At 45.6% G+C, this 24460-nt stretch overlaps 1 protein-coding gene across 1 annotated transcript in view; it reads left to right on the top strand.

The window, feature by feature from the left end:
* Positions 1-18272: 18272 nt before the first annotated feature.
* MTX2 (metaxin 2) overlaps positions 18273-24460 on the top strand; it is a 35384-nt gene continuing 29196 nt past the window's right edge. Inside the window, exon 1 of the mRNA XM_042784083.1 lies at positions 18273-18393. Coding sequence (XP_042640017.1) covers positions 18354-18393 — 40 coding nt within the window. The 5' untranslated portion in view covers positions 18273-18353. The remainder of the gene's footprint in view (positions 18394-24460) is intronic.

Below are 24460 nucleotides of genomic sequence, written 5' to 3' on the forward strand. Positions count from 1 at the left end.
TGTTCCAAACTGCTCTGATTGACACGGGTGTGCTGAGCAAGTTTGTTATCATCCAGAATTTAATCCCTCCCTCAAAATGTAGGTTTCCTGACAAGGTATATGTGATTTAAACTGTTCTTCTAATTTATACCTGCATCCTCTGCAAATGGAAATGTAGGTGTTATCCCATTATTAGTGCTGCAGGGTAGCACAGCCCAGAACAGTCAATACGTCTGTGTTTGGACAACACTTAACTTCGGGTCTCTGGGCTTACCGCACCCGTTCTGTTTGTAGACTCTGAGTCCCAGGCATGTTAAGGTAGTAATCTGTATAGCCAGCCTTCGCTCTGTAACAGTTGCTTTATAGCAGATGGGCTGGACGAGCTGGGGAGAAAGTGGGGCTGACAGGCAGTTGTGTCACTGGCCAGAGCGCATATGCAGGGAAGCGCTGCCGTGTCCTTGTGGGGTTGTGTCTGCCTGTCCCAGGGATGTGTCCTCTCAGGGCCTCCGCAGGAAAGAAAACCAGGCTTGCTCTGAACCATCAGCTGGACAGGGCAGCTGAGGCGGAGATGCAAAGCCCAAGCCTCTGTGGTAAAGACTTGAGGCTGACTCAGTGAAGTGGTCTGGCTGTGTCTGCCCACGGTGCCCCTTTCCTGCCACCAGCCCAGTGCTCTGAAATCTGAAAAAGACCCAGCATAATTTTTGTCCTCTGGGGATTCTGGTTGCCCTTGGGTAGTTGGCACCATGTCTGGTCCTTGCAAAATTTGTGGCGTCTTCCTGACCACATTGAGTGGCACTTTGGCCAAGAGCTTGTAGTGCTCTTTGGGCTGTTGAGCAGAAGTCACTGGATGAAGTCATTTCAAATTCTTGCTTTTATTAAGAAATAATTTTTTTATAAGGTACCACCCTTGCATTTCCCAGATGGGTCCACATCTACCTCCTAAAACTTAGAAGCTTATGTGTCTAATTCAAAGCAGGACAACATAGCTCTTCTTTGTGTTCCTCGTCTGTCCAGTCCCAAGTCACCAAAGCCCAAGTGTGCTCTGCCCAGTGTACTCTTGCTGTTCCAGACTGCCCTGACACATGGTTATCAGTTGACGAGTTGGATGAAACCCATCATTATCCAAATCAAGCATATGTGTAGCTGAGACTGGATGGTCAAGCATCAATTGGAGCCATTTAGGGAAAGGCAATCACTTTTGGAGTCCAGACTTCACATCCTCTATGCTTGTTCCTGCCATTCTGGGGGGATGAAAACCAAGAGAGAGGGTTGGAGGGTTTGGCTGGGCAGTGCAACTTGCTGCACTCTCTGCCAGCTGCAAGCGCTCAGTAAACAATGCCGAATCGCCAAGGGAAAAATGAAAGCCCATTAACGGGGTGAGTCCGGGGATTCACTTTTGATAGGCTGCAGAGCACTTATCTGATGGAGCGAGACCATTAAGTGCCGCGAGGTGCAGCAACCCCCCCTCCTCGGGGTGTGGACAGCCTGGGGGGTGCCCGTGCAGCCCGCCCCCCCCCCCAGATACTCCCCCGGGCTGCGTGGGCTCCCGTGGGGAGCCTCCGGGGGCCTGGCCGGCGGGAAGGCAAGAGGAGGGGGCAGAGCTGTCCCGAGACGGGAGCCCGCGTAGAGGGAAAGCGCCGGCTCCCCCACCCTCCCAACTCCCGACAAGCGGCTCCGAAGTGCGCGGCGGCTCCGGCGAGCCCAGAGAGAGCGGCCGGGCTCGGGGGGGTCCCGGGAGGGTTCGGGGGCGGGCTGCCCACCCGCAGCCCCGCGCCGGCCCTGGACAGCCGGGCGTGGGCAGAAGAGCCAGCGGGGCCCGGGACCCCCGGTGCGGGCTCCCCTCGCTGGGCTCCCATTGGCCGCGGGGCGGGACGTGCCGCCCCACTCCTGGCCCTATATTAGAGCAATATTGCCCCAGAGGGGCGCGGGGAGCGGCGCTGCCCCGCGGCCATGGACCTGGGGTACTTTCCCCTCGCCTTCCCGCCGGGGCTGTGCCGCGGGACCCCGCAGCCCCCCTATCCCCGGCGGGGGGACGGCGCCTTCCTGGCTCTGGGCACCGCGGCCAGCGCCGCATCCCCCCCGCCGCCTGCCTGCGCGGGGGCGGAGGGGCACGCAGCCCCCACCCCCGCGGCGCTGGGCCCCGACTACCGGCCGTCCATCTTCCCCGGGAGCGGCCGCCTGCCGCCGCCGCCGGCGCCGCCGCCGGAGCCCGGCCGCCCCTGCCCCGGCGCGGGCGGCGGGGGGCTGCGGCGCCCCTCGCCCTGCCCCGGGGCCGCCCTCGCGCTCGGCTCCCCGGCCCCGGCGGGGGCCCCGGCGGTGCCCCGCACCTTCGAGTGGATGCGAGCGAAGCGGAGCCCGCCCGGGAGAAGTGAGTGGGGGCGGCAGGGCGCGGGCGGGGGCTGCTCCCATCCCAGCTCCCCTGTGCCCCCCATCCTGTCCCGGCCCCGGCCCCGACCCCCGCCCCGCTCCCTTCCCCAGCCCCCGATGAAGCGCGGTGTTTTTCGGCGTTGCAGGCGGCGCGGCGCCGTGCAGGGGGGAACCTCCCGCCTGCCCCTCACGCACCAGCTTCAGCACCCGGCAGCTCACGGAGCTGGAGAAGGAGTTTCACTTCAGCCGGTACCTGTCGCGGGCCCGCCGCCTCGAGGTGGCCCGCTCGCTGCGCCTCCGCGACGCCCAGGTGAAGGTCTGGTTCCAGAACCGCCGCATGAAGCAGAAGAAGCGGGAGCGGGAGGCGCTGGCCGCCCCCGCCGCCGCCGCGCCCACGGGTGCCCCGGGCGGCCCCGCGTGAGGCCCCGCCGCCCCCCACGGAGGGGTCTGCCGGGGACGTCGGGGCGCCCGAGGTGTCCTTCCACGCGGGACCGCGGCGATGTCGCTCCGCTTTTTTTTCTGTTGCAACTTATTTACAGTTTTATTGATGAGGATTCAGGGAGGCGCCAGCCCGACACGGCGCCGCCGCCGCTGCTGCTGCTGAATTTCGGGCCGGGCCGAGGCAGCGGCGGGCGCGGCTGGGAGCTGTCGGGGAGAGAGCAGCGGGCAGCTCCGTCAGCTCCCCTGGATCGGCGGGGCGGTGGGTGCACGGGGGGGGGCCGCCCCAAGCTCCCCACGCTTCCTTCGTTTTGTCTTCAAAAAGAGAGACCTGCAGGCAGAGTTCGTGCAGAAGAGGGGGGGAAACCCCAAGAAGGCAGAGCGTCGGGAAAACTTCTCCCGTGGGAAGGGGCAGAGGTGATAAGCGCTACCAGTTTGACTCCAGTTTGAAAAAAGTGCCCTTGTCTTCTGCCCTACCCTTCGCAAAATTGCTGCAAAAAACTGAGGCTGTTTATGCTTTGTTTTTATTCCTCATTGGTTCCCATTCCTTTCCCTGATGTGGCTGATTCAGTCAAAAATTTGTTTAGTAACGGTAAGGGAGGGTTTTAAAAGAAATAAAGTCTTAGGAAGAGCAACTTTCCCCATTCAAACTGCAGAGGTGCTGGGATTTTCCTTGCAGCAGTTCTGGGCTGCCCAGGACAGGCCAGCAGCCGCTCTGCTGTCTCCCAGCACCTCTCATGTGCCCGGGCAAGGAGAAGACAATGTAAAGCCTCTTACAGCGTCTAGGGTGATTCTCAGACCATCCAGCTCTCCCAAGTTTATGGTTAAAGAAATTTTATCTTATGGTTAAAGAAATGCACCACGTTAGATCAGTTTGCAGCAAATCTTACCACATGCAGAACCTTGAGAGCTGTTAAAGTGCAGAAAGATCCTTGGGTTTGATCACGGACTGCTGCCACTAAAAGACCATGAGGATTCCTTGTTCAAAAAGAGTGACAACGACTGATTACCCCATACAGGTGCAAAATTCACCAGTGATCCTCACTTTTCCTGATTTCATCTTCCCCAGAGATAAAATAATAGTATCAAAGTGGACAAAGGAGCCAAGTTTAAACTCTTTTTCTGCCTGTTGACTGGGAAAGCATAACAGCAATGTGGAGAGGAATGACATCTGGATTTACGGGAAGGTGATTTTATTTATTTGTGGGACAATCATTTTGGACAATTTTCCCTTTGCTTCAGATCTCTGCCAGGTGTTGGACTTTGGGGTAAAGCACAAATTGTAGCGCCAGGGGAGCTGGATCTCTGGGGACCTGTAAGCACTAGGTCCCTGTCTGAAAGCCAGCCCCAGACACCAACAGCTGCTGGTCTTTGTTGGATGCTTGCTGGGCAAAAGAAACACAGAAGATGAAGATGGATGTCTCAAGTCAGAAAGTCCCCAATGTAGGAGGTACTCTGTAACGTCTTCCATTCCCCAAGGCACCCTGCTGCTTACAGGTTTTCTTACGAAGACTCTCTTCTGCTGAGGTACTTGGGAAGCCACCACCGATGGCAGCTTCAGCGGAGGGTGGCGGGAGCCCTGGGACACGGCGTGCTCCCAAAGCTGGGCAGGCACGCTGGGATGGTGCTGTGGTGGCAGGCCCACGGTGGAGCGGGGCAGGAGGCTGCCTCGGCAAGGAGACGGGGGTCCCCACGGTGAGCATCTGAGGGAGGGGACCCGCCAGACAGACGTGTTTGGTTACACATCGTATCCCAACTGTACCTGGAAAGTACAATAAAGCTAGAAGGCTTGTGGTTGTGCATGCACACAGGGATGTTTTTCTTCTGTATATGTTGTTACAGTTCCTGTCCCACTGGCTGATTCACTTCATGGGCTATCACTGGAAAATTCTCAGGATGGAAGTACTTGTGTGAAACTAGTTGCAACCAAAATGTGTGGTTTGCAATTCCTTATTAAAGTAATGACACCAAACAAGAGTTTATACTGAAGGCTAATTTTTCATTACAATTAGAAAATAGCATTTCTGCCACGTGTTTTTGAGAAGATGGTATTTAAAGCAGAATAAAGCAAAATCTGGAAAAAACTAATGAAAAGTAAATCAAATTTGCTTTTGAAGCTGAATGTTAAAGGCAAGTCAACTGCTAACCAACCCTTTTCAGCTGTTTTTAAGGTATGTTTGTACCAAGTCTCCTGTTAGTACTCCTTGGTTTTTTAAACAACAAATAAACATAGACATGTAACAAGAGTAACACATCTTTCTAAGAGCATATGGTTCACACGCGAACTTTAGAAAACAGCTGTGTTTTCAATTGCCTACGAATTTGTCACAGGTCTAAGGGGTTGCCAGTTTGTCAGCCTTTTATTTTCCTAATGATTTTGAGATTTGTGCTAGGCATTTCAGGCCAGAGGAACGTTTTCCACACTGCTGGCATGCTCCTGTGCTACGAACATGGAGAGAAAGATTCTCACTGATTTCAGTGTTGTTGGATCAGGCCATTAGAGCACACTCAGTCTTTTAAAATTAGTGTTTTCATGCTGTATATTTTCCTGAATAAATAAATGCATGTGCCGGCCTTGTAGCAGTGCACAGTTCTGTATCCATCAAAATGACACAGCCTGAATATATATAGATTTACTTACAAATTAAGATGAAACCTTACCACTCTTTTGTGGCAGTCTGAATCAATTTGCTGGTATGAACACAACTATATTCTCTCTTAAGAACTGGTACTTAGTATTAAGTGTAATTTCTGCTTACATGATAGGGCCAGTTTAATAGGATCTTTCTTCCTCACGAACAGTTTTAGCTGTATGAGGATTAGATACTGCTCCTTTGCACTGTTCTGTCAGCAAGATGCCCAAAGGAAGGAGCTAATGCAAGTCATGTGCCAATTCCTGAATAATTGAATAAAAATGCCTGTGATATACATGGGTGTACACGAGACAAATAAATGATATATAAGGTCTAAGATTCGCTCATTTAACATTAATCCCAAGAGTTGCGTTTCACACATGTTCAATTTGATGCCTAGCAGTTGGAAACAGGTTTTAGGTTGGGCAGATAGAGGTCAGAGCACAAGCTGCAGTTCCCACCACAGTCAGAACAAAATATTCCAGACTTGCCTCAGTAGATACCCACCACTATATAATTTATCCCAAGTTATGAAAATACTATTTCCTGGCCTTATTGTCCCTCAGACATCATTAGAAACCACAGAAAGACCATTCTATTTCAGTCATATATTAATTTTTGCCTACTGACTGTTGCTCAAAGGGCCACAGGCTACAAAGGGATATGAATAAAATATTTTTTTTTATGTGTTCCCATTTTGCCTGAAACAGAACAAAAATATTGATTTGGAAGGCTTACAAGGAGAAAAAGGTTGTAAAATTAGTGTTCCTAAGTGGTATATGTGAATGTAGAGATTTCATATCCTTTGGATAGGTAAGTGATAACAGAAAATCACACCTCTTCAAAAAACAGGCTTAGGTAAGAACCTGGGCTTGCTTGGGTATCTGGCTTCCCATGCAGAACTGAATGAGTATGTTGTCGCTTGCAAATGCAGCACAGGGAATGCTTTGCTGAGGGTCAAACCCACAACTCTGGTTTATGGTATGCGTTGCATATACAGGTTTATTTTGAGCATGAAAGAACACAGCAGTAAGCCAGAAAACAAAAATATGCAACCCAATCGCCACATTTTAATCTCCTTTTAAAAGTGTGCCATTTCCTCTATTTATTGGTAAAACCTGGAAGAGTGGCTTATGCATAAAACAGTACAGATTATTAGTAGAGGTGAACAGGCTATTACCTCTTTTAAGAAAAATCTTTGCAGGCAAAATTACAAAATGGAAAGACCTCCTTGTAGTTCCAAGCACTTGTCTCTAACAGTTAATAAATCATACTTATGATTTGCCCTGCACTGCTCTGTTAGCCTAAATTCCAAGGAAATCCTGAGAACACTTGCAAATCCCTGACAAGCAAGGAGAAGGAGGTATGGAGAAAAACCTCAAATAGGACATGGTTGTTATCAGTTTATCATTAAGAGGTGACTGAAGTTTAGGGGAAACACATTCTTTTCTATTGGCGATATATGGCTACATGTAGCTACATGTATATGTGACTCACTCAATCTCCACCATCATTTTTTATGACTTTTCCTGATGCCCATGAGAAAGAGGAGTCTTTGTCCAGGAGAAGGAACCCTGTTGAAAGAAAGAAAGGTGAATCAAATGACAAATCATTCTGTTCCCTATCATTACAATGTCTGTTATGCAAACCCCTTCCCAACCATATCTCTAAAATGCTCCCCAAATAATTCTGAGCAATATATAGGAAAATATACTTCCCAGAGCCCATGTCTTATTGTATTTTAGTTTTAGCCAGAAATAATTTGCTCTTCTTGAGCACCAGCCAAGTGAACAAAGTAGCCTTCAGCTGGGCAACATGTGAATCTTCACAGTTTTAGGCTTATGCCTGCACAGAGCGCTAAAGATACAGTCCCGAGAACTGTTTGTAAGCAGGACAAGGCTTTCTTTATACTGAAAAAAATTTAGAACACTGGCCCACAAAAGAGCTTTTCATGAACCATTTTTTTTTCTTGTGCTTTTGTTTCCTTAAAAGGCATCAGCCCCTGGTGATTAGCAGATTGAAAACCAGCTGTTTAAGTAAACTAACAAATAAACAAATACAGTCAGTCACTACTCTACCTGCCTATCAGACTTCCCGACACCTGGAAAACAGATCTTTTTACTACACTTCATCAGAAAGCAGTGTTACAAATAAACCACAAGAAATTTCAGTTTATTCTGGAAACCGAGGCATTTTTAACTAGGATCAGCATATCATGCCTTATGAAAATGTTTAACAGGTCTAACTCAAGCAGCCTAGCCCATGGCCCTGGCCTTAGAGTGAGACCCTTATACCCACCAGCACGTGGGACATACCTAACCTGGGTGCTTGTGTCCTTACATGGAGAACAAAGACTTTTGCAATGCATTGATCCATGCTGCTGTGGCTGTGAATAAAATTACACCCATGTGTGAATTCAGTGGATCAGGAGAGCTACTTCTGCTGGGCAAAAGGAACCATTCCTTCCGCCCATACAGCCTATGAAAAACACCTAAGTCCCAGTAATATGATTTTGGTGACATTAGTATAGCAGGAGAACCTGAGAGCTAAGGCTTCCCAGCCATTACTCTTCATCGTAATGGTTGTGCTACACTACATCTACATTCCTAATGCCCCTTTTTATGTTCCTTTAACAAGTAAGTTAGATTAAGCACAATAAAGCTTAGAGTGGTATTTGAAAATCTCACTAAAATTTTTAATGACTACTCAGATCAGATTTTGCCCAGTTACTGTTCAGATAATGGACACAGTTTTTAATCCTGACAATCTCTAATATCAGATCCATGTGTTAAGCATAGATATTGTAATAATTATTTTAAAATTCCACACATTTATGGATTTATAAATTATATCACTTATCTGGGGTGACATTTTCTTCAACATCCAACTGTATCAAATCCAATGATAATTATTAAACAGTGTTAAAAGCCTATCAATAAAAAACATCTATCTTTCCCCTTAGAAATTCAGCTGAGTAAAAGTGTGGTATGTACATGACAGTAATGGGTTATCAAACCTTTTTTCTCATGCTGGAGAGACTGGACCCCAGTATACACAACAAGGTGATGTCTTATAATAGGTCCAAAATTTTGTAAAATTTTGTAGTTGTAACTAGCACTGTGAGCACTGTGACTTTCATTTTATTGTGACCAGGCAGACAGTTCAAAAAAATGGCACAGGACTGTTGAACACTCTTAATGTCACGTCTCACTTAAGAAATGGACCACCTGGTGCTTCTGGTTGCTTTTCAAATGTAGTACCAAATCAAATAGATTTGGTAATCTGATTTGGGATTTCACAGGTGTGAATTGTTACAGCAAGAACCACATGAGAAAAGGACTATCACAACTCTGGGGCTAATAACAAATGTGAAAGAAAGAAAAAAAAAAAGAAAAAAAAGCATTACCTCCTGTCTGCATGTTGTCAGTGTCATCTATGATGCTGTTGTGTCTGTCACCTGTGATGTAAGGCCTGCAACAGAGCTCACCCACTGCAGAGGCAGATGACCGTGTTTTCAAGAACTGGAAGAGCACTGTCCTGGCCTGGTTTTCCGAAGATTTTTTCCTAAATTTAAAATCCACTCTATTTAATAAAAAGGTGATGGCATATCTGGATGTTGTCAGCAGCAGTCCCATCCAGACAGGGACACCCTGATCTGTGGTCACTGCCAGTCTGCAAATTGTTTCCTAAAGCCGTCATCAGCCGTAGGCTAGCCTGAGCCTCGCCGGTGGCCGCATGAGGTACGAGCAGTGCCACCAATTGCTCACATTTGCTGGGTGTGTCAGTCTCAGGGCTTGTTCTGCCTTGATCTTGTCTGCATTCAACTACGCTGATAGTTCAGACTGACTGGCCATCTGACTCATCACTGTATGTCTTCTGTATTAGAGTTGAGATATATTGGCAAGCCCAGGAATTTATTTTACTAAGCACATTTAATTCTGAACATCTGACTAAGAAGGCTTTAGATCCTAACAACATTACTCTTGTAACTTTTGCCAGCCTTCAGGGAATTGAGAGGAGGTAATGGATTGGGGATGTCACACTTACACACGGCTGCTAGCTGGACTAGGCTGGAATTTAGCTAGCCTGTGCTCTCTGCACACTCGTGGAAACTGAATCTGGCTTATGTGGCTCAAAATATTTCTCAATCAGGCATTCCTTTTCCATGTCCCAATATTCAAAAAACTTCAAAGTGCATATTCTTTGCAAAATGTTCTGAAATCATTGTTGCACTACTTTTTATTTCTGGCTGCTTGGTCTCAAAAAAGACCAAAGGAGACACCTGGTGCTTTGCTCACATCCTTCTACTAGTGCCAGGAAAAGGATCAATTTGATCTGCCACATCTCCTCATGAATCTCAGGAGGTACCCAGCCTCACCAACTCATACCCACTACTAAAAAGACCATATGTTTTTAATCCATATACTTTCAAGTTATTTCAGTCAGCATAATTTTTTTCCTTACCACAGTTGTACCCTGGGGAGAAGCTATGTCAAGTATGAACTTCTACAGCTGTAATGAAGCTATGGCAAAGCTTCCCTTGTCCTTTTTATGGTACAAGACAATGATTTTAGATGAAGTAGATTCAAATTCTGAAGTTTCTGCTATGTCATATCTAGCGAATCAATTCTCAGCCTCCCTTAGCGATATAGCAGGGAACTCCTGTATGGTCAGGATACATGTTTAAACTGGAAGTTTTGACAAAAAAGTAGAGTGAAGCTTCTTATTTATTACACACATGGGGGAAATGATTCAGAAAATAAAAACTTCCATGTAGGCTTTTTAAAAAAGGAGGTTTCCCATATGGAGGCAAAAAGTTTATAAAAGGTCATTCAGCTTTGCAGCATTTAGCTGTAAAAACGGAAAAGTCAGTACGAACAACAGATTGCTTCTCTGAGGACCAGGTAATTGGGTAGAACCAGTCATGACGCTTCTGCTGAAGTGAGATGGAGAGCACAAAAAGCCAAGGGCTAAGCCCCATCCTGACTCAGCAGAGACAGCATTCACATGAGATCAACAAGGTTCATGCCTCCGCTCCAGCATGTTGGTCTCCTCCCTAAAGCACTCCCCAAGGATGTGGAAATTGAATGGGATGGTTTCGACCCCATGAATTCTCCACCAAACTTTCTTCTTAGGTGTTAAAATTTTCGGTTGGGCTTTTGTGTTGCAAGAGAGTCCTACACATACAACTGATGAGGTCTTTTTGTAGGTGGGTCTTGCTGTCTCTATTTCTAAGATCTTTTAAAGGGGTTTTGGTTTTATCCCAGTGTAGAATAGCAACACATTTTTAATCTCAAAAATCTTTTGGGACAAGGAAACCATTTCCTGCCCAGCTCTACAATTAATCACAGCACATCCCTCTTACAGTGTGCTACAGATAAATAATTCATTACAGCTGCCTCTTCCCTCCATGCCGGGTAGGCACTTGTGATCATTTCTACAGGAAGAAGAAGAAAGTTAATTCTTTCTATGCCAGCCTCTAGAGAAGGATTTAGACCCTCTCACAAGGAGCTTTGATGAATTAATAGACCTCCTCAGTATTTACCACACTTGTCCAGAAACTGAGTTCAATTGAAGCTCCTTAATTTTCCAGATAACATCTTTAGAGTTTGAGAAGACTTGCCTAACTAGTGCCTACAGTCAAACTGTGAACAATTATTCTTACTTTCATTAACAAGACGTATCAGGATTTTGCTGCACTATGAGCTATACAAATATCAAGATGAACCTTTACAGCCATCACTACTGCAAGCTGGAGTCATGATTGCCACTTTGACATCATACATGCTGTTTTGACAATGCAGCACCGATCCATGCTTTAAAAAAAAGATTTGTTAGTGTTTGGACAGATAGGCATTAAAAAATGATAGACAAGTATGGAAACAGTCTGTTAACAAAGGTTGGATCCAAGGGAGCCAAAGGTACAGTCAGTTTGGCAGGGAGGGTAGAGGAAGGCAGTGCAGACCTGTGTGGTAGCACAGGCAGGGAAACCAGGGTGAAGTCCCATTGAAGCTGTTGTCTCCCTTCTGGGAGCTCCTGCTTCCAAGTCCCTCTGCTCTGAGATTTTGTTTAAAAGCCAAATCCTGGTCCCATATAGCATAAGCTATGTGAAACCAATTGCCCTAGATCTACCACTTGTGTGGAGAAGCATGCTCCATGTGCAGCTGAGACACTGTCAAGATTCTGGGGGCACTGATGGGCCTGACCAGCACCACCTGGGAACCCCACCACACCCTGCCCATCGGCCCAGGGGATCTATTTAAAGCTCAGCCCAGGCACATGTCTCTCTTTCCCTAGCCATGGCTCCTGCTTAGTTGGACCCTGACCTGTCTGGTGATGTCCCTTTTCTCATGTGTGATGGGTTTCTGTGGCAGGGGTTCTGGTAGTGGGGAAAGGGGCTACAGCAGTGGCCCCCTGTGAAAAGCTCTGCTGGTTCCAAGTTGAACCTGCCTCTGGCCAGGGGTGAGCCAATTGGTGACAGTCCTTGTACCTCTGCAATAATGTATTTCAGAAGGGGAAACCTGAGGGGGGGTTGGGTCTTGTGAAGAGAAGTTTTGAGAAGGACACCTATGTGAATACTGAGGTTAGTGGAATGAAGGAGGAGGAAGGGGGGGAGGTGTGCTGGAGTAGAGAGTCCCTGTGGTGGGATGGCAGGCTGCCCCCCATAGAGGTCCATAGTGGAGCAGAGGCTGACCTGAAGCCTGTAGAGAAGCCCACACCAGGACAGGTGGATGTGCTTAAAGCAGACTGAGACTCTGAGCGGAGAAGAAGCCCCTGCTGTAGTAGTTTGGTGCTGGGAGGACAGCAACACGTGGGGGTGACCCACACCAGATCAGCATGGAAACATCTGTATCCCATGGGAAGGACTCAAACCAGAGAAGGTTCATGGAGGACTCTCCAGTGAGAGGGGAGACAGGTGGAGCAGGGGAGGAATGTGTGGTGTTCACCCTACCTCCCGAGAAAGGAGTGGTGGTACTGATTGTAGCCCCTATCCCCTTCCCCCTGTGCTTCTGGGGGAGGAGGTAGAGAGTTTGGGAGTAGAACTGACTCTGGGGAGAAGGGATGGGTAGGGGGTGGTGTTTTTTGGATGTGGTGATACTTCTTACTATCCCACCTTGGCTGTTAAGTGTTGTTTTTGTTAGTGCTTGAATTAGTGATGTTCTTTTTCTTCCCCTAATGAGTCTGTCTTTTGCCTGTGACAGTAATGGGCGAGCCACCCCTCCTTGTCCTTATCTCGATTCTCAAGCCTTTTTGCTTCATCTTCCCCTTTCCTAACACTGGAAAGGAAGGGGTGAGTGAACAGCTTCGTGGTGCTCAGTTACCCTCTGGGCTCAAATCACTACACCACAGAGGTGCCTGATGCCCTGGGCTGAGAGCAGTGGGATGGATTGTGGCTGCAGAGGCTCTGCCCTGCCCTGCCAACCTGTGGAGCCCTGCCATGAAAGTTTAGGTAAAGCTGGGAAGATCAAGGGCTGATTTCAAGAGCATGGGAAAAGCTTCCTCAGCATCTGCTATGAATGACAGGGCTAGGCAAGAGCCTGGGGGCTGGTAATGCCTCCAGTGAGAAAAACAGTGAAGTTGGGATTTCTGCACAACTGCTTTGAAGCCTTCTCAGTGCAGCTGCAAGGATGACAGATGTGCTAAAATAGACTTGGCATCCCTGAAAATCTGGCCCTGCTGAATAAGAGGGAGGTGAGAAAAGGAGGAGAAAATGATTCATCTAATGGCATTCATACACAGTCTGAGATCCCCTGTTTGCCCTCAGAAATTCTATTCTTGTGCCTCTTAAAACTCTGTGAAAACTCTTTCTATCCTCATGTGGGTTGCTGGAAATGCATCAGCATTAATTGATTTGTCAATTAAGTATTCAGTATCTTCCCTAAGTGCAAAGTGGTTAGTGTTAATACTCTAACTACTGCATTTTTATATAAGCATGTTCCTAGAAATCATACCTTATCATGTTCATATAAACATTAGACCAAAACTTGTACTTGCTTAATATGAAAATAAGAGAATACTGTCAGTAACATGCAATTAATTTTATCATAGTGTGTAAATCTATTGTAAGATAAAACTTCCATAAAAACAACTTAATTTCTTACTCTGTCATGGATGCTACCATAGGACATACATGCTACCTTCTCAAGGAAATGCACATAAGCTGCAGAGGTGAAAGTTTGGCCTCAGTTTTGAGTTCAGGTTCCCTTATAAGCTGGTAGCTCCTTAGTAAACTCACAAGACTGTGTGTGTAACTGAAAAACTTGCAACTTGGCTCATACTTGGGCAATTTTGGCACCATTCCTCACACTGAAGAATAGTGGATTGCATGAAATGGCTGGTAGGCAAACACTTGCATTAAAGATATATCAAATATCCTGTGAGATCCATTTGATCGCACTAGTCCAGATCCATCTGTTTCTGTTTCTCTGTGTACTTTGCCAGACTGTTTAGTGTACAGAGAACCTCTGGCATGGAGTCATGCTAAAAACACCCTCCTGCTGCTGCCTGGCACTGGATGTGTTGGCAGGGAAGGACTTACTCAAGTCTTCCTTCATTGCAGAGATTCCCAGCAGCCATAATAGCTTTTTAAAGACACTGACAGGCAGCATAATGTAGAGCAGCCCCTAGGATGCCCTAAGTTACACCAAAGGGGCAGCCTGGCCATGGGCCAGGTGATGAGAAGACGTTTCAATGCTAGTTTATTTGCTGTCTCTCACTACAGCTTGGCCTATTTTCTCATATCAGCTGTACCACACAAGCAGTCTTCAGAGGTTTCACTCATCAGCAAAATTTCCGCATGGTTCTCTTTCAGAGAGAACCATTCCTAATTGAATCTATGACTGTCAGCACTCCTCCTGTGTCTTGGAAAGGCCTGACTTGTTAGAGACCTGCTCCATGGAAATGGAGAGCAGTGGTTTGGGTGGAGGTCCCTGGTCGTGTGCTGAGAAAGTGCTCTGATGAGGTCTGTCGAACAGCATGTGGTCCCAGCTAGTTGTCTTGTGATGGAGAAAGGTCAGACCTTAACACAGAACAACACTGCAGTGTCCTCTACCATCTCAACAGTGCTCCGAAGAGGAATGTTTGCTATCAGTATCTGGCACATACCATTATATCCACCTTAAATTAGACTTAGCCTACCAGGAGCCTCATGAACTTGAGAACTGCACGTGACACCTAGCAGAACTCAGATTTGGAGAAACTCATTCAAATGCCTCCACTTTCTGGTGATTTGTTTAATCTTATGTCCTGTCATATAGTTGGCCAGCTAGACTGTACTTTGAATGGCCAGCAATAGTAGGTGTGTTAGAAAGCAAATGGCTTTAAAAAATGCAGAGACTAAAAGTCTTTCATTGCTATCTCCCAATTCCACTTGTAAAATTATTCAGCTATAGGTATACACTATTGATAGCCATACATTTTATTAAATGTTAACATGGAACAAAAGAACAATACAAATAAAGCATACATGTTAAAAGCTGACTGATAGATAATATTAAGGGACCTAATAAAAAGGGTTTTTTTTCTTTTTTTTTTTTTTTTTTTACCATGCAGATTACCTATTCAAATTCCATTCTATTTCAGATGCACTATATGTATATATGGCCTAGTCCTGTTTCCCCAGCAGACAGTTTAACCCTAGAAATTAATACCTTACCTGGTAAAGGCAGCCCATGTGGAGAGATGGGCTATGAGAAAACTGTACTCCATCTTTTGGGCATGCCTGTGTAAGGTAAGGCCCTTGTTAAGGGGGTAATGGTTCTTCTGGATCTACTCTGGCTAACTTTATGAAATTCAAAGCTCCAGAGACAGCCTAATTCAGCCTTTTGGTTTCCCCTGAAAACCTATCTGAAAGTGCTTCCTTCTCTCCGCACTGAAATCAGAGGGACTAGCACCTTGGGATCTGCTGTTACACCTGTGAAAGCTGGGGAGCTTTCCATGGTGTGCAGAGAGAATTACCAGAAAGAAGTTGGTTAATGGCAAGGCCAGATGAAGAAATGATTTACATTCAGGCCCTGCAGGAAGCCAGGCTCACAAGAGCAATGTCTTTCCTCAAAAAGCCAGGGGAGGAGAGAGGCGTATCGAATAAAGGTGAAGGTGGTGATGGAGTCGGTTTCACTGCTGCTATCTATCATCACTGGAGATCTCCCTGGAGGATTTCCTACATGATACTCTGCTAAAAAAGTCCTTTCAGTGGGAGCAGGGAGGAGGACTGGGAATGCAGAAACAAAACATCGCCGCAATCTCCTGTCCCAGAGAAGGGAGCCTGAGCACCCGTGACCTGCCGTATGTCAGAGGCATGGGCTGAGCTCCACTCAGTTTTCCTCAGTTTTGGATTTGTTGATAGATTTCTGTTGGTCTGTATTTGTTGATACTTGCTGGATTATTTCCTGATTTCTGTTCCCTGATTTAGTTTGCATCATCCACCTCCATTTCTGGAGATAAGATCTTGGTATCAAACTGAGCTCTGCAGAAAAACTCTTTAATTGGATGCTAACATGTGGATTTGGCCTAGCTCATACCTAGTTCATGCTCAGCATTATCAAGGCCACTTTTGCACCATGTATTGTGCTTTTAGCCTTCTAAGTATTGTTGGTGATAAAAGGACTCATATAGGACACAGCAGATTAATTTAGACTGTTGTAATCTCCTAATACAAAGCCACTCAACTTCTCAAGACTGCTCAGAGCTTCTGTAATTTATGTGCTCTTCAATTTACAGCTGTAACTAGAAATGTAGCTTTCATCAGCATTTTAAAACAATCAGTCCTCTTACACATCACTGTTTTCAGTCCTCAGTCCGCTGTTCCAATGCATGTACTGGCTCTTCTGCTTTTGCTACTGCTCTAAAAGCATGCTTCCACTACCATGTGAAGAATATATGTAGTAATGATGCTTAGTGATTTAATAGTGAGTGTCACCAGAGGTCTTTCACATACTTTGCAAATGTTAATAGATTTCTGTATTTGTTCCATATCTTCTAGTACTTATAAGATTTAAAATCTTACCTTACAAGACTGAAATATCAGTGTGTTATCTGTCTTTCACAGTAGAATAAGTCTATTTGATAAAATTAGATATTTCTTAATTCTTACTAAAGTGTGGCTAAAGAAATGAGGATCAAGAGGCACTATAATGGAACAAGTCTTTCACATATTCACTATCTTCTCTGCAATCTACATATTTGATGCATAATTTAATTTTATGGCATTTTTCCAAACTTTGGGTAGTCTTTATATTATAGAATTAAGACTAAGAAATTAATGGTTGTTTAAAGGCAAGGTGTACATCTCAAAATGCAGTTTGTCTTCTGGAATCTTAACCTCGGATGAAGAAAAGGCAGCTGTACCCTTTACTGAGTCCCTTTAGTTATAACTTATTGTCCCAAAGACACTTCAGGAAGCATTTTGGTACCAGGATGTGGAAAAGAAGATACTCAGTTTGGTCAGTAAAGAAAGCACCTAGGATTCTCAGAACAGCCTCCTGTCAGGTTCAGATCATTTTATGTCCACCTTGCCTCCCCTCCTCCATCATCTGTGTTTTAAAGATCAAAAAATTAATGATCCAGCTGGTACACTGTTATGAACCAACCCAGGGGAGCAATGTATTCCAAAGCTGTATAGCCAGAACTAACACTTCAGTTTACGTTTACATCAGGGAAGAATTCTGACTTGCAATTAGTGTGGCAATTTCAGGCTGTTAGAGGTTGGCATTTTTTCTGCTTTCAGACTCTAAACCATATTTAGCTATTTCTGTTATCCTCAGAGAACTAATGGCATTAAACCCTCACATGTGTTAGAGCCCCATGTAGATGAACATCAGAGGAACTGAAGATGGCTTGAGTCACCTTTCTTGAGAGACCTTAGAGCTGGTTACATCATTCCCAACAGCTCTTTCTACACTGAATTTAAAAATAAGATTGAAACAACCCACAAAAAGCCCCGTTGGGATTCTTTCATAAAAAAGGATGTTAAATAGTCTGAACTTGCATATTTTAGCTCCTTAAGATATTGTCTCTACATGTCATGTGGAGCATGTTAAGCTAATTTTCCATCAATAGATTCCCTGTGACTGGGGACTTTGTCTAAGGCATTATTTATTTATTTATTGGGATGTCTGGGACTTTGTCTAAGCCACGGTATTTTAACATACATTCATTCATTGATTTATTGATTGATTGAATGATTGGGATGTGCAGCCTTGTGCCCGTCTCCTCCCCGTAGGAGCACAGCCTGGGTTGCACGCACGAAATACACCACCGAGGAAGCGCTGCGAAAGGTCCGCAGTTCTTCCGTACATCCTTCTGCTCCTGCTGGAATAAAGCCGAGGCGCTTGCCGCATTTCAGGAGCCGGCCACGTCCATTCCGCTGAAGCCTCTGGCATCTGTCGTGCGTTCGGCTGCTCCCGGGCAGGGCTGCGCCCCACGCTCCCCGCAGCAGCCCACCGCAAGGCACGGGGGCACGACACAAATATTCTCATCTGTCGGGCCGGTGTTTCTTCCCACCACCTGGACCGCCCGGGGTTTTGTTTCCACTCCCCTCGTGGCCGCACTCCCCAAGTTCGGGCAGTTGCCGCGCGCGGCTGAACGCGCCGTGACGCCTCCGCCACGTCCTCGCGGGCCGCGCGCGCAGCGGGGCTTTTCCTCAGGCCGGGCTGACTGAGGGGAGGGACGGCAGCTCCGCTTTGCTCGCGGCCCCCCCGTCCGAGTTCCCCCCGCTCCAGCCATCCGGCGCGGTAAGCGAGGGGAGCCACGGCTGCGCCCACGGACGAGCGGCTGCCCTCCGCCTCCCCCGCCCACGGACGCGGGTGGGGGGGCGGGGAGCAGGCGCGGGGCCCCGCCCCGGGCGGCGGGGGCGGGGCGGGCCCCGGATGCAGTTGCTGCCCCGGCGGCGCGGCGCCCAGTTCCTGTGCGTGTCCTCGGCCTGTCGCCCTCCGCGACATGTCGCTGGTGGCGGAGGCCTTCGTGGCTCAGCTGGCCGGTGAGGGGCGCGGGGGGGGGGTGACGCGGGCCAGGGCCGGTCCCGGTCCCGCTTCGCGTCAGGCGCTGGGCGCCGGGTCGCGGCCTGAGGGTCGTGGCGGAGCAGGAGCCGCCCCGCGGGGGTGCGGAGCCGAACCCTCACGGGCTCGGCCCCGCGGGTGACCCCTCAGGAGGGGGCCTCGGGGAGGGGCGGCTGTGGCAGGTTGCCGGGGGCGGGGGTGCTGTGAGACCTCGGTCCCGGGCGCCCGGCCCCCCCGCGTCGTCAGCCTGGCGCTGCGTGGCGAGGGCAGGTCACCCGCCACGGCTGCCCACGGAGCACAGCCGTGCGGGCTCACCGGGCCCCCTCCTTTCTGGGGTGCCTGGCCTCTAGCTGTGCTAGGGAGCGGCCTTGCTTGGCTTTAATAACTTCTCTGTCTTTAAACCGATTTGCTTTTCTTCAGTCGTCAAAAAAAAAAAAAAAAAAAGCGCATCGTATTTATAATTTCAGCAGCCGGAGTTGAGCCCTGCTCAGTGGGAGAGCTCAGTATGGTGCAGTCCTCTCCCTGATCCCCACGGGTGCATGTTCTCTTTCTGGTGGGAAATGTGTTGGTACCTTTGCTACTTGCTAGTGCTCTTGTGATCTACTCCAGCTGGGCTGTGTAAACTGGACATGAGCCTTGGGGTTACTTAGCAAAAAATGACATTATTCTTCTCTGAAAAAATAAAAAGGTATAATTCCTGGCTGGGAAATTCAGTATACATTTGAGTACGTTGCACACTGAAAATCAGTGCATTGGCCAGTTTCTCCTTACTTGTTATTCTCTGTTCCTGATTTCTTGCTGATACACAAGCTCACAAGCAATAAATGCTGCAAGGAAACAGCATTTTAATTGCTGTTGAACTGTTGAGGAGGAAGTTGGTGTGTTGTCCCAGGAGCTGGGTCTTTGGCCACACGGTAGAAGCCTCAACATAAGAGTCAGAATTGGATTCTCTACTATGAATGTACAGTTTCCAGAGCAGGCATGAGTCTGGCTGGTAGGTAAAGTGAAGGTGGTGGATCTTGAATAGGGGTGTGTAGAGGTGCCCACAGACAGGGTTGAAAGTTGCGCTGGGCTCTTGGGTTGGCATTTGTTAATTTGTAGACATTAGCACAAGTCATACTTACGTTCTAAGGGCCAGAGCCCTGCATCCTCAGGATGTGGAAGAATATGGTTACAATCAGCATTGCTTTATGCCATTTACTTGCCTTTATGATCTCTTCAGTGTATTTTATTTATATTGTGAAACACAAGGTTATTGACATACATGAGTAGGTGTTGATTCTGCTGCATTCCTCTGCTTTGTGGCCTTTATGAATATTCTGGACTGATAATTTGCTGATATTTACTTTTTTTCTGGAATTATAAATACAAACTCAAAACTATACTGTATGTAGGCATCTCATTGTTTTCCTATTGAAAGTGCTGGGGTTTTTTTGGGACAGCTTCCTGCTCAACAAGCAAATTGTTGCAGAATACAGCAATGATGGATCCAAATTAAGTGTAGTGTAAGGAAAACACGTTTGAAAAACTGGAAATAAGATGACAAAGTTCTGCAACAACTGTCTCTTTCCATCCTTGAAGCTTTCTTCTGTTCCTGGAGAGATTCTTGTCTCCCATTTGGGGTAGTTGCATGCTGTTTATCTTAGTCTCAGACTCGTTAACAACTGCAGGATTAAGGTGGTGCTTTGAGGGCATAAGAGCTGCTCAAGTACTCTTGGACACTCCTACAATTTGATAAGCTTAAAACAGTAGCCCCTCATCTTTTACCTGTCAGTCACAGTTTAAGTGATGCTCATTTTCTTTTCATAGGTAAAGTAGTATGTAGGCATCTGATATAAAAATACTGGCAACACAGTTCTTGCAGAGCAGAAATGGTTGGTGCTTATTTTATTAATCTTGTACTTCTGCCAGATATGCAGCTACTTACTGTGACTCAAGGTCCAGTACAAATTCTTGTTGCAGACCTGTCCACTGAATTGTTCTTTAAAACAAAATTAGAACATTGCCTTTGCTTTCCCAAAAGTGAATCAGTGCCAAAAGCAGTTATCTGCCTTGAAAATAAAAAAATACCTTTGCCAGTGGGTCATGGCCTTCCTAGCTTGTTTGTATTGTGTACCAGTCCCAGACTGGGACTGAATAATGGCAAAATCACTCAGTTTGTTCATATAGAAGATTTTTTGGGGCTGGGGGGCTGGTTATCTGGGACCTTGACCAATACCTACCACACTTTTAGATTACCTGATACATTGCACAGACACAGAGAATATTTAATTCTGTTACCAAGAAGATACAAATGTAAGAATATTTGTGAGTAAGAAAAATGGTCTATCTGCAAGGGGAAAATAGCACTTAACAATGACACTTGTTTTAATAGGATCTTATCCCTGTATCTGTGATTGTGAATACTGCCTTTCTGTTATGGATGTTTGGAGATGTAAGAATGATTGAGAAAGTTTTCCATGTCCATAAAAACGAAATTTGATTGGCTTGGCATTAAGGGTCCTTTCCATGAAGTCAGTCGCTTTGTCATAGCAGTTTCAATGAACTGCTGCTGCTTTAACACTTAACAGATATAAAGCATGGGTATTTGTAAGTAGGTGTTTGAAGACAATCATCCCTAGCACAGTTTGTTTTCCAGAAATGTTTGAAAAGCTGAGGGGTTGTAGTAGAGAAGAGAATCATAACTTTCTTTTACACACTAACTTGCTAGTGTAGGTATTAGACTTTAATATATATTTTTTTTAAGTACAACCTATCTTTACCTTTTCTATACCTTACATATTCACTTGTGGTTTGCCTATTCACTGTCTTGGTACAAATTGAAACCCAGAAAATACCACCTGAACATAAGAAAAACTTTTTTTACTGTGAGGATGGTTTCACATTAGACCAAGTTGATCAGAGCAGTTGTGGAGTTTCCATCCTTGTTGATGCTCAATACCAGACTGGACATGGCCCTGGGCAACCTGCTGTAGGTGACCCTGGACCTCCAGAAGTGCCTTCCAGCCTCAGCTGTTTTGTGACCATCGGTTGCTCAGCCTGCTTGCACTGGTGCAGTAATTCTGCACCCTTTCTGTGCAATGTGCGTTCACCTGAATGTGCTGAGCATAGCCTGCTGCTGTAATGCATTAATGATTAAATACAGAACGATGACTAAATCACTTAAGTGGAGTAAAACACTTGCTTTAGTGCCATTCAACTGTTTGCTTATTCAGAAATATAAAGAGGTTGATGCTGTATCCCAGGGAATAATAAACAAATATTTCCATAGCTTCATGAATAGCAAGCATGTTATGTCATGTTTTAAATCATCTATTTCTGAACTGTAGAAAATATTAATTGGATAATATGGTAGAGAATTTGTTTAGAGTAGCTCAGCATCAATCACATATTAACAGGATAGGAAATTAGTGTTTATACTGTAAGAAGAATTAGAGTGCCAACTTTGAAGTGGTCCAGAACATTAATCTTCCTGACTCTAGTCGTTCTGAGAAGCTGACTACTCAAATCATCTATAAAAGATTGTTGAAAATATGTTTAATTGATCACTAAATTACTCGATATGCTTTACTTTTTTTTTTTTTTTTTTTTTACTAAAAACCATTAGTTTTAGATCAGTGATCAAAAGAGAGAAAATAATATCCTTGTTTGTCCTTTGATCTCTGGAAAATTACCTCTCTTTATTGCAGTTGAATTACGTGTAAGAGTTTTAGGCTAGTTTTAGTACTAAGGGAAATAAATACAGTTTGAAAAACAGATGCCCTTCTGCCTCTAGGTATTTTATATTCTTAGTGAGTCTACCTCCAGTGTGACGTGCCAGAGCAAAAATAAATCTCTGATGTGCATGTTTTATGTATTGAGACAAGCTGCAATTTGTCTGAGAACAAATACGTAGGGAATGGAACCTGACCACCTAAATTGTTCCTGCACATAAAGACATAAAATTTAAACTGAGCATACATTTTGTGCATCAGAATATGCATAGGTAAATGTTAACATTTTCTGCACGTTTAAGATGAAAAAAATAGTTATTCTTGCTTGATAATAAGTTGTCTGCAGCACACATTGTTTAGGTCTGCTGCAGAGGTGCTTATAGTCAAAAAGAAGTGATTTGAAAATACCAAATTTGTCAGGCTGTATGATTTCATCATTTTTGCATGTGCTTTTTTATTTTTTTCCTTTTTTTGTAATCAAACTAAAAGGAATCCCTTTAACTCTTGTTCAGTTTCTATAAACAAGTCTCTTAGACTACTCTTGCCAATTTGTGCTCAGACACATATGTTTTATGACTTGATTTGGACCAGTCCTTCGAGTGAATTGCCTCAATTTCACAATTGTTATAGTACAGTACACATTTCATTTGAGATACTGTTATTTCTTGTTTTTAAGAAGCAATATAATTACAGTTTATAATAGAATATGCTTCTATAGTTGTTTCTGGCTCCATTAAGACTAAGCAGTCTTTCTCTAATCAGCATTTTATTGTTACATGTTTTCTGCTAAAGTAATAATCTTCTTCTCTCATGCCAGGAATGAGATTGCTCAAGAAATAATAGTAACAAAATTAATAAATTAAAAGTAACATGTATTTTTATATAGTCCAGTTTGATTTGCAGGTGAGCTTTCATCAGTTGTAGAATGATTTAGATATGAGTGCTGTTTAGGAGCCTGACTTTTCAGTTCACAAGAGGTCATAGAATGACTTTGGAGATGAACCAGATTTTTTTTCTCTTTCTCACTCCTTTTTTTCTCTCTGGTTCTTGGATGCTCTATTCTCTCACTGTCCCCAGGAACTAATCTGGTCCCTTCCTGCAGGTTTGGACCCTGTGAGCTGCTTCCTTTTCAAAACAAGGATGAATAAGAGAGCTTGGTTGCTGTCCTCCTTTGCTCTAGTTGAACAGGCGTTGCATGTTACTGCGCTACTGGGCATTTTCAGCTGTCTGTTTTGAAAGTGAGTGAGAAACTGCAGGTTCATGCAAGTGACGGGGAGGACAGAGGGAAGGTCCACACCAGGCTCTGAAATATTCATTATTAGTATTTTAAAATTCTGGTCTTTAGTTAATAAGAAGATGACATAGATGTCATGTGAACATGGATGTTCTAATACAAACTGGAAGAAGTTACATGTAGTAGTAAAACCTGTGAAATGCGTAGGAGGGATTGGAAAAGGAAAAAAATGCAATAATTTGTAAAAAATTACAATAGTACTGCAAGAAATGCAGGGAAAATTGATACCAGTCTCATTTGAGTGAAAAAACCCAACCAAAAAAACTGGAATGTAACTACTGAATTGGAAAGTAAAAATGGTGAGATGGGAATTTTTAGCAGTTCTGCCTTCTATCTGTTGTGTAATGAAATTGAAGCCAATGTAATACTTGCATCCCTATCAAGAACTTTCAAAGTCCAACTACGTGGTGTTGTTTTTTTTTTTTTTTTTAAATTTGTTTTGTTTGTATTTGAATGTCATATTGGAGAAATTCCACACTTGGAGTCTGTTCACTGAAAGCCTTGGAAAAGAAATGAGAAAGACTGAGGATATGCCTAGAAGAACAGGATAAATGTTTTCAGATTTTGAAGTAGGGAGTCTGCAGTGTTTCCCAGAGGTGAGGAAGAGCCTGAGAGGTGCTATTGCAAATACCATTGTCTGTTTTGGGTCGATTTGAGGACTGTGAGCCCTAAAGCAGCATCTTCTTCCTTGCTAGTGGCAGTGCTTAGTTGGCTGACTGCACCAGTGCTGTTTGCATTTCTACCTGCAGAGCTCTCCCGCCTAGAGATCTTGGCTCTCCCTGTCCTTTGCAGGACTGTAGCACAGGGAGTCTCTGTTGTCATCATCACTTTGTGTCTCCTGGTACTCCTGCGCTCAGGGCTGTGGGCAAGATAGGAAAGAGGGAGTGAAGGGAAGCCTTACTGAAAGGCCGGAGGGGCCAGGACTGGGTGAGCAGGAACTGCGTGTGTGGGGAGCAGCTTTTGGAGCAGGTATGGGATATCAAGGTCCTGTCTGGTGGGACAGATGTGTAGGATCTCTAGTGGATCAGAGTAGGGGTGCTG

The sequence above is a fragment of the Tyto alba genome, unplaced genomic scaffold (assembly GCF_018691265.1).
Source record: "Tyto alba isolate M040663 unplaced genomic scaffold, T.alba_DEE_v4.0 Super-Scaffold_7, whole genome shotgun sequence".
In the NCBI taxonomy this organism is placed as follows: Eukaryota; Metazoa; Chordata; class Aves; order Strigiformes; family Tytonidae; genus Tyto; species Tyto alba.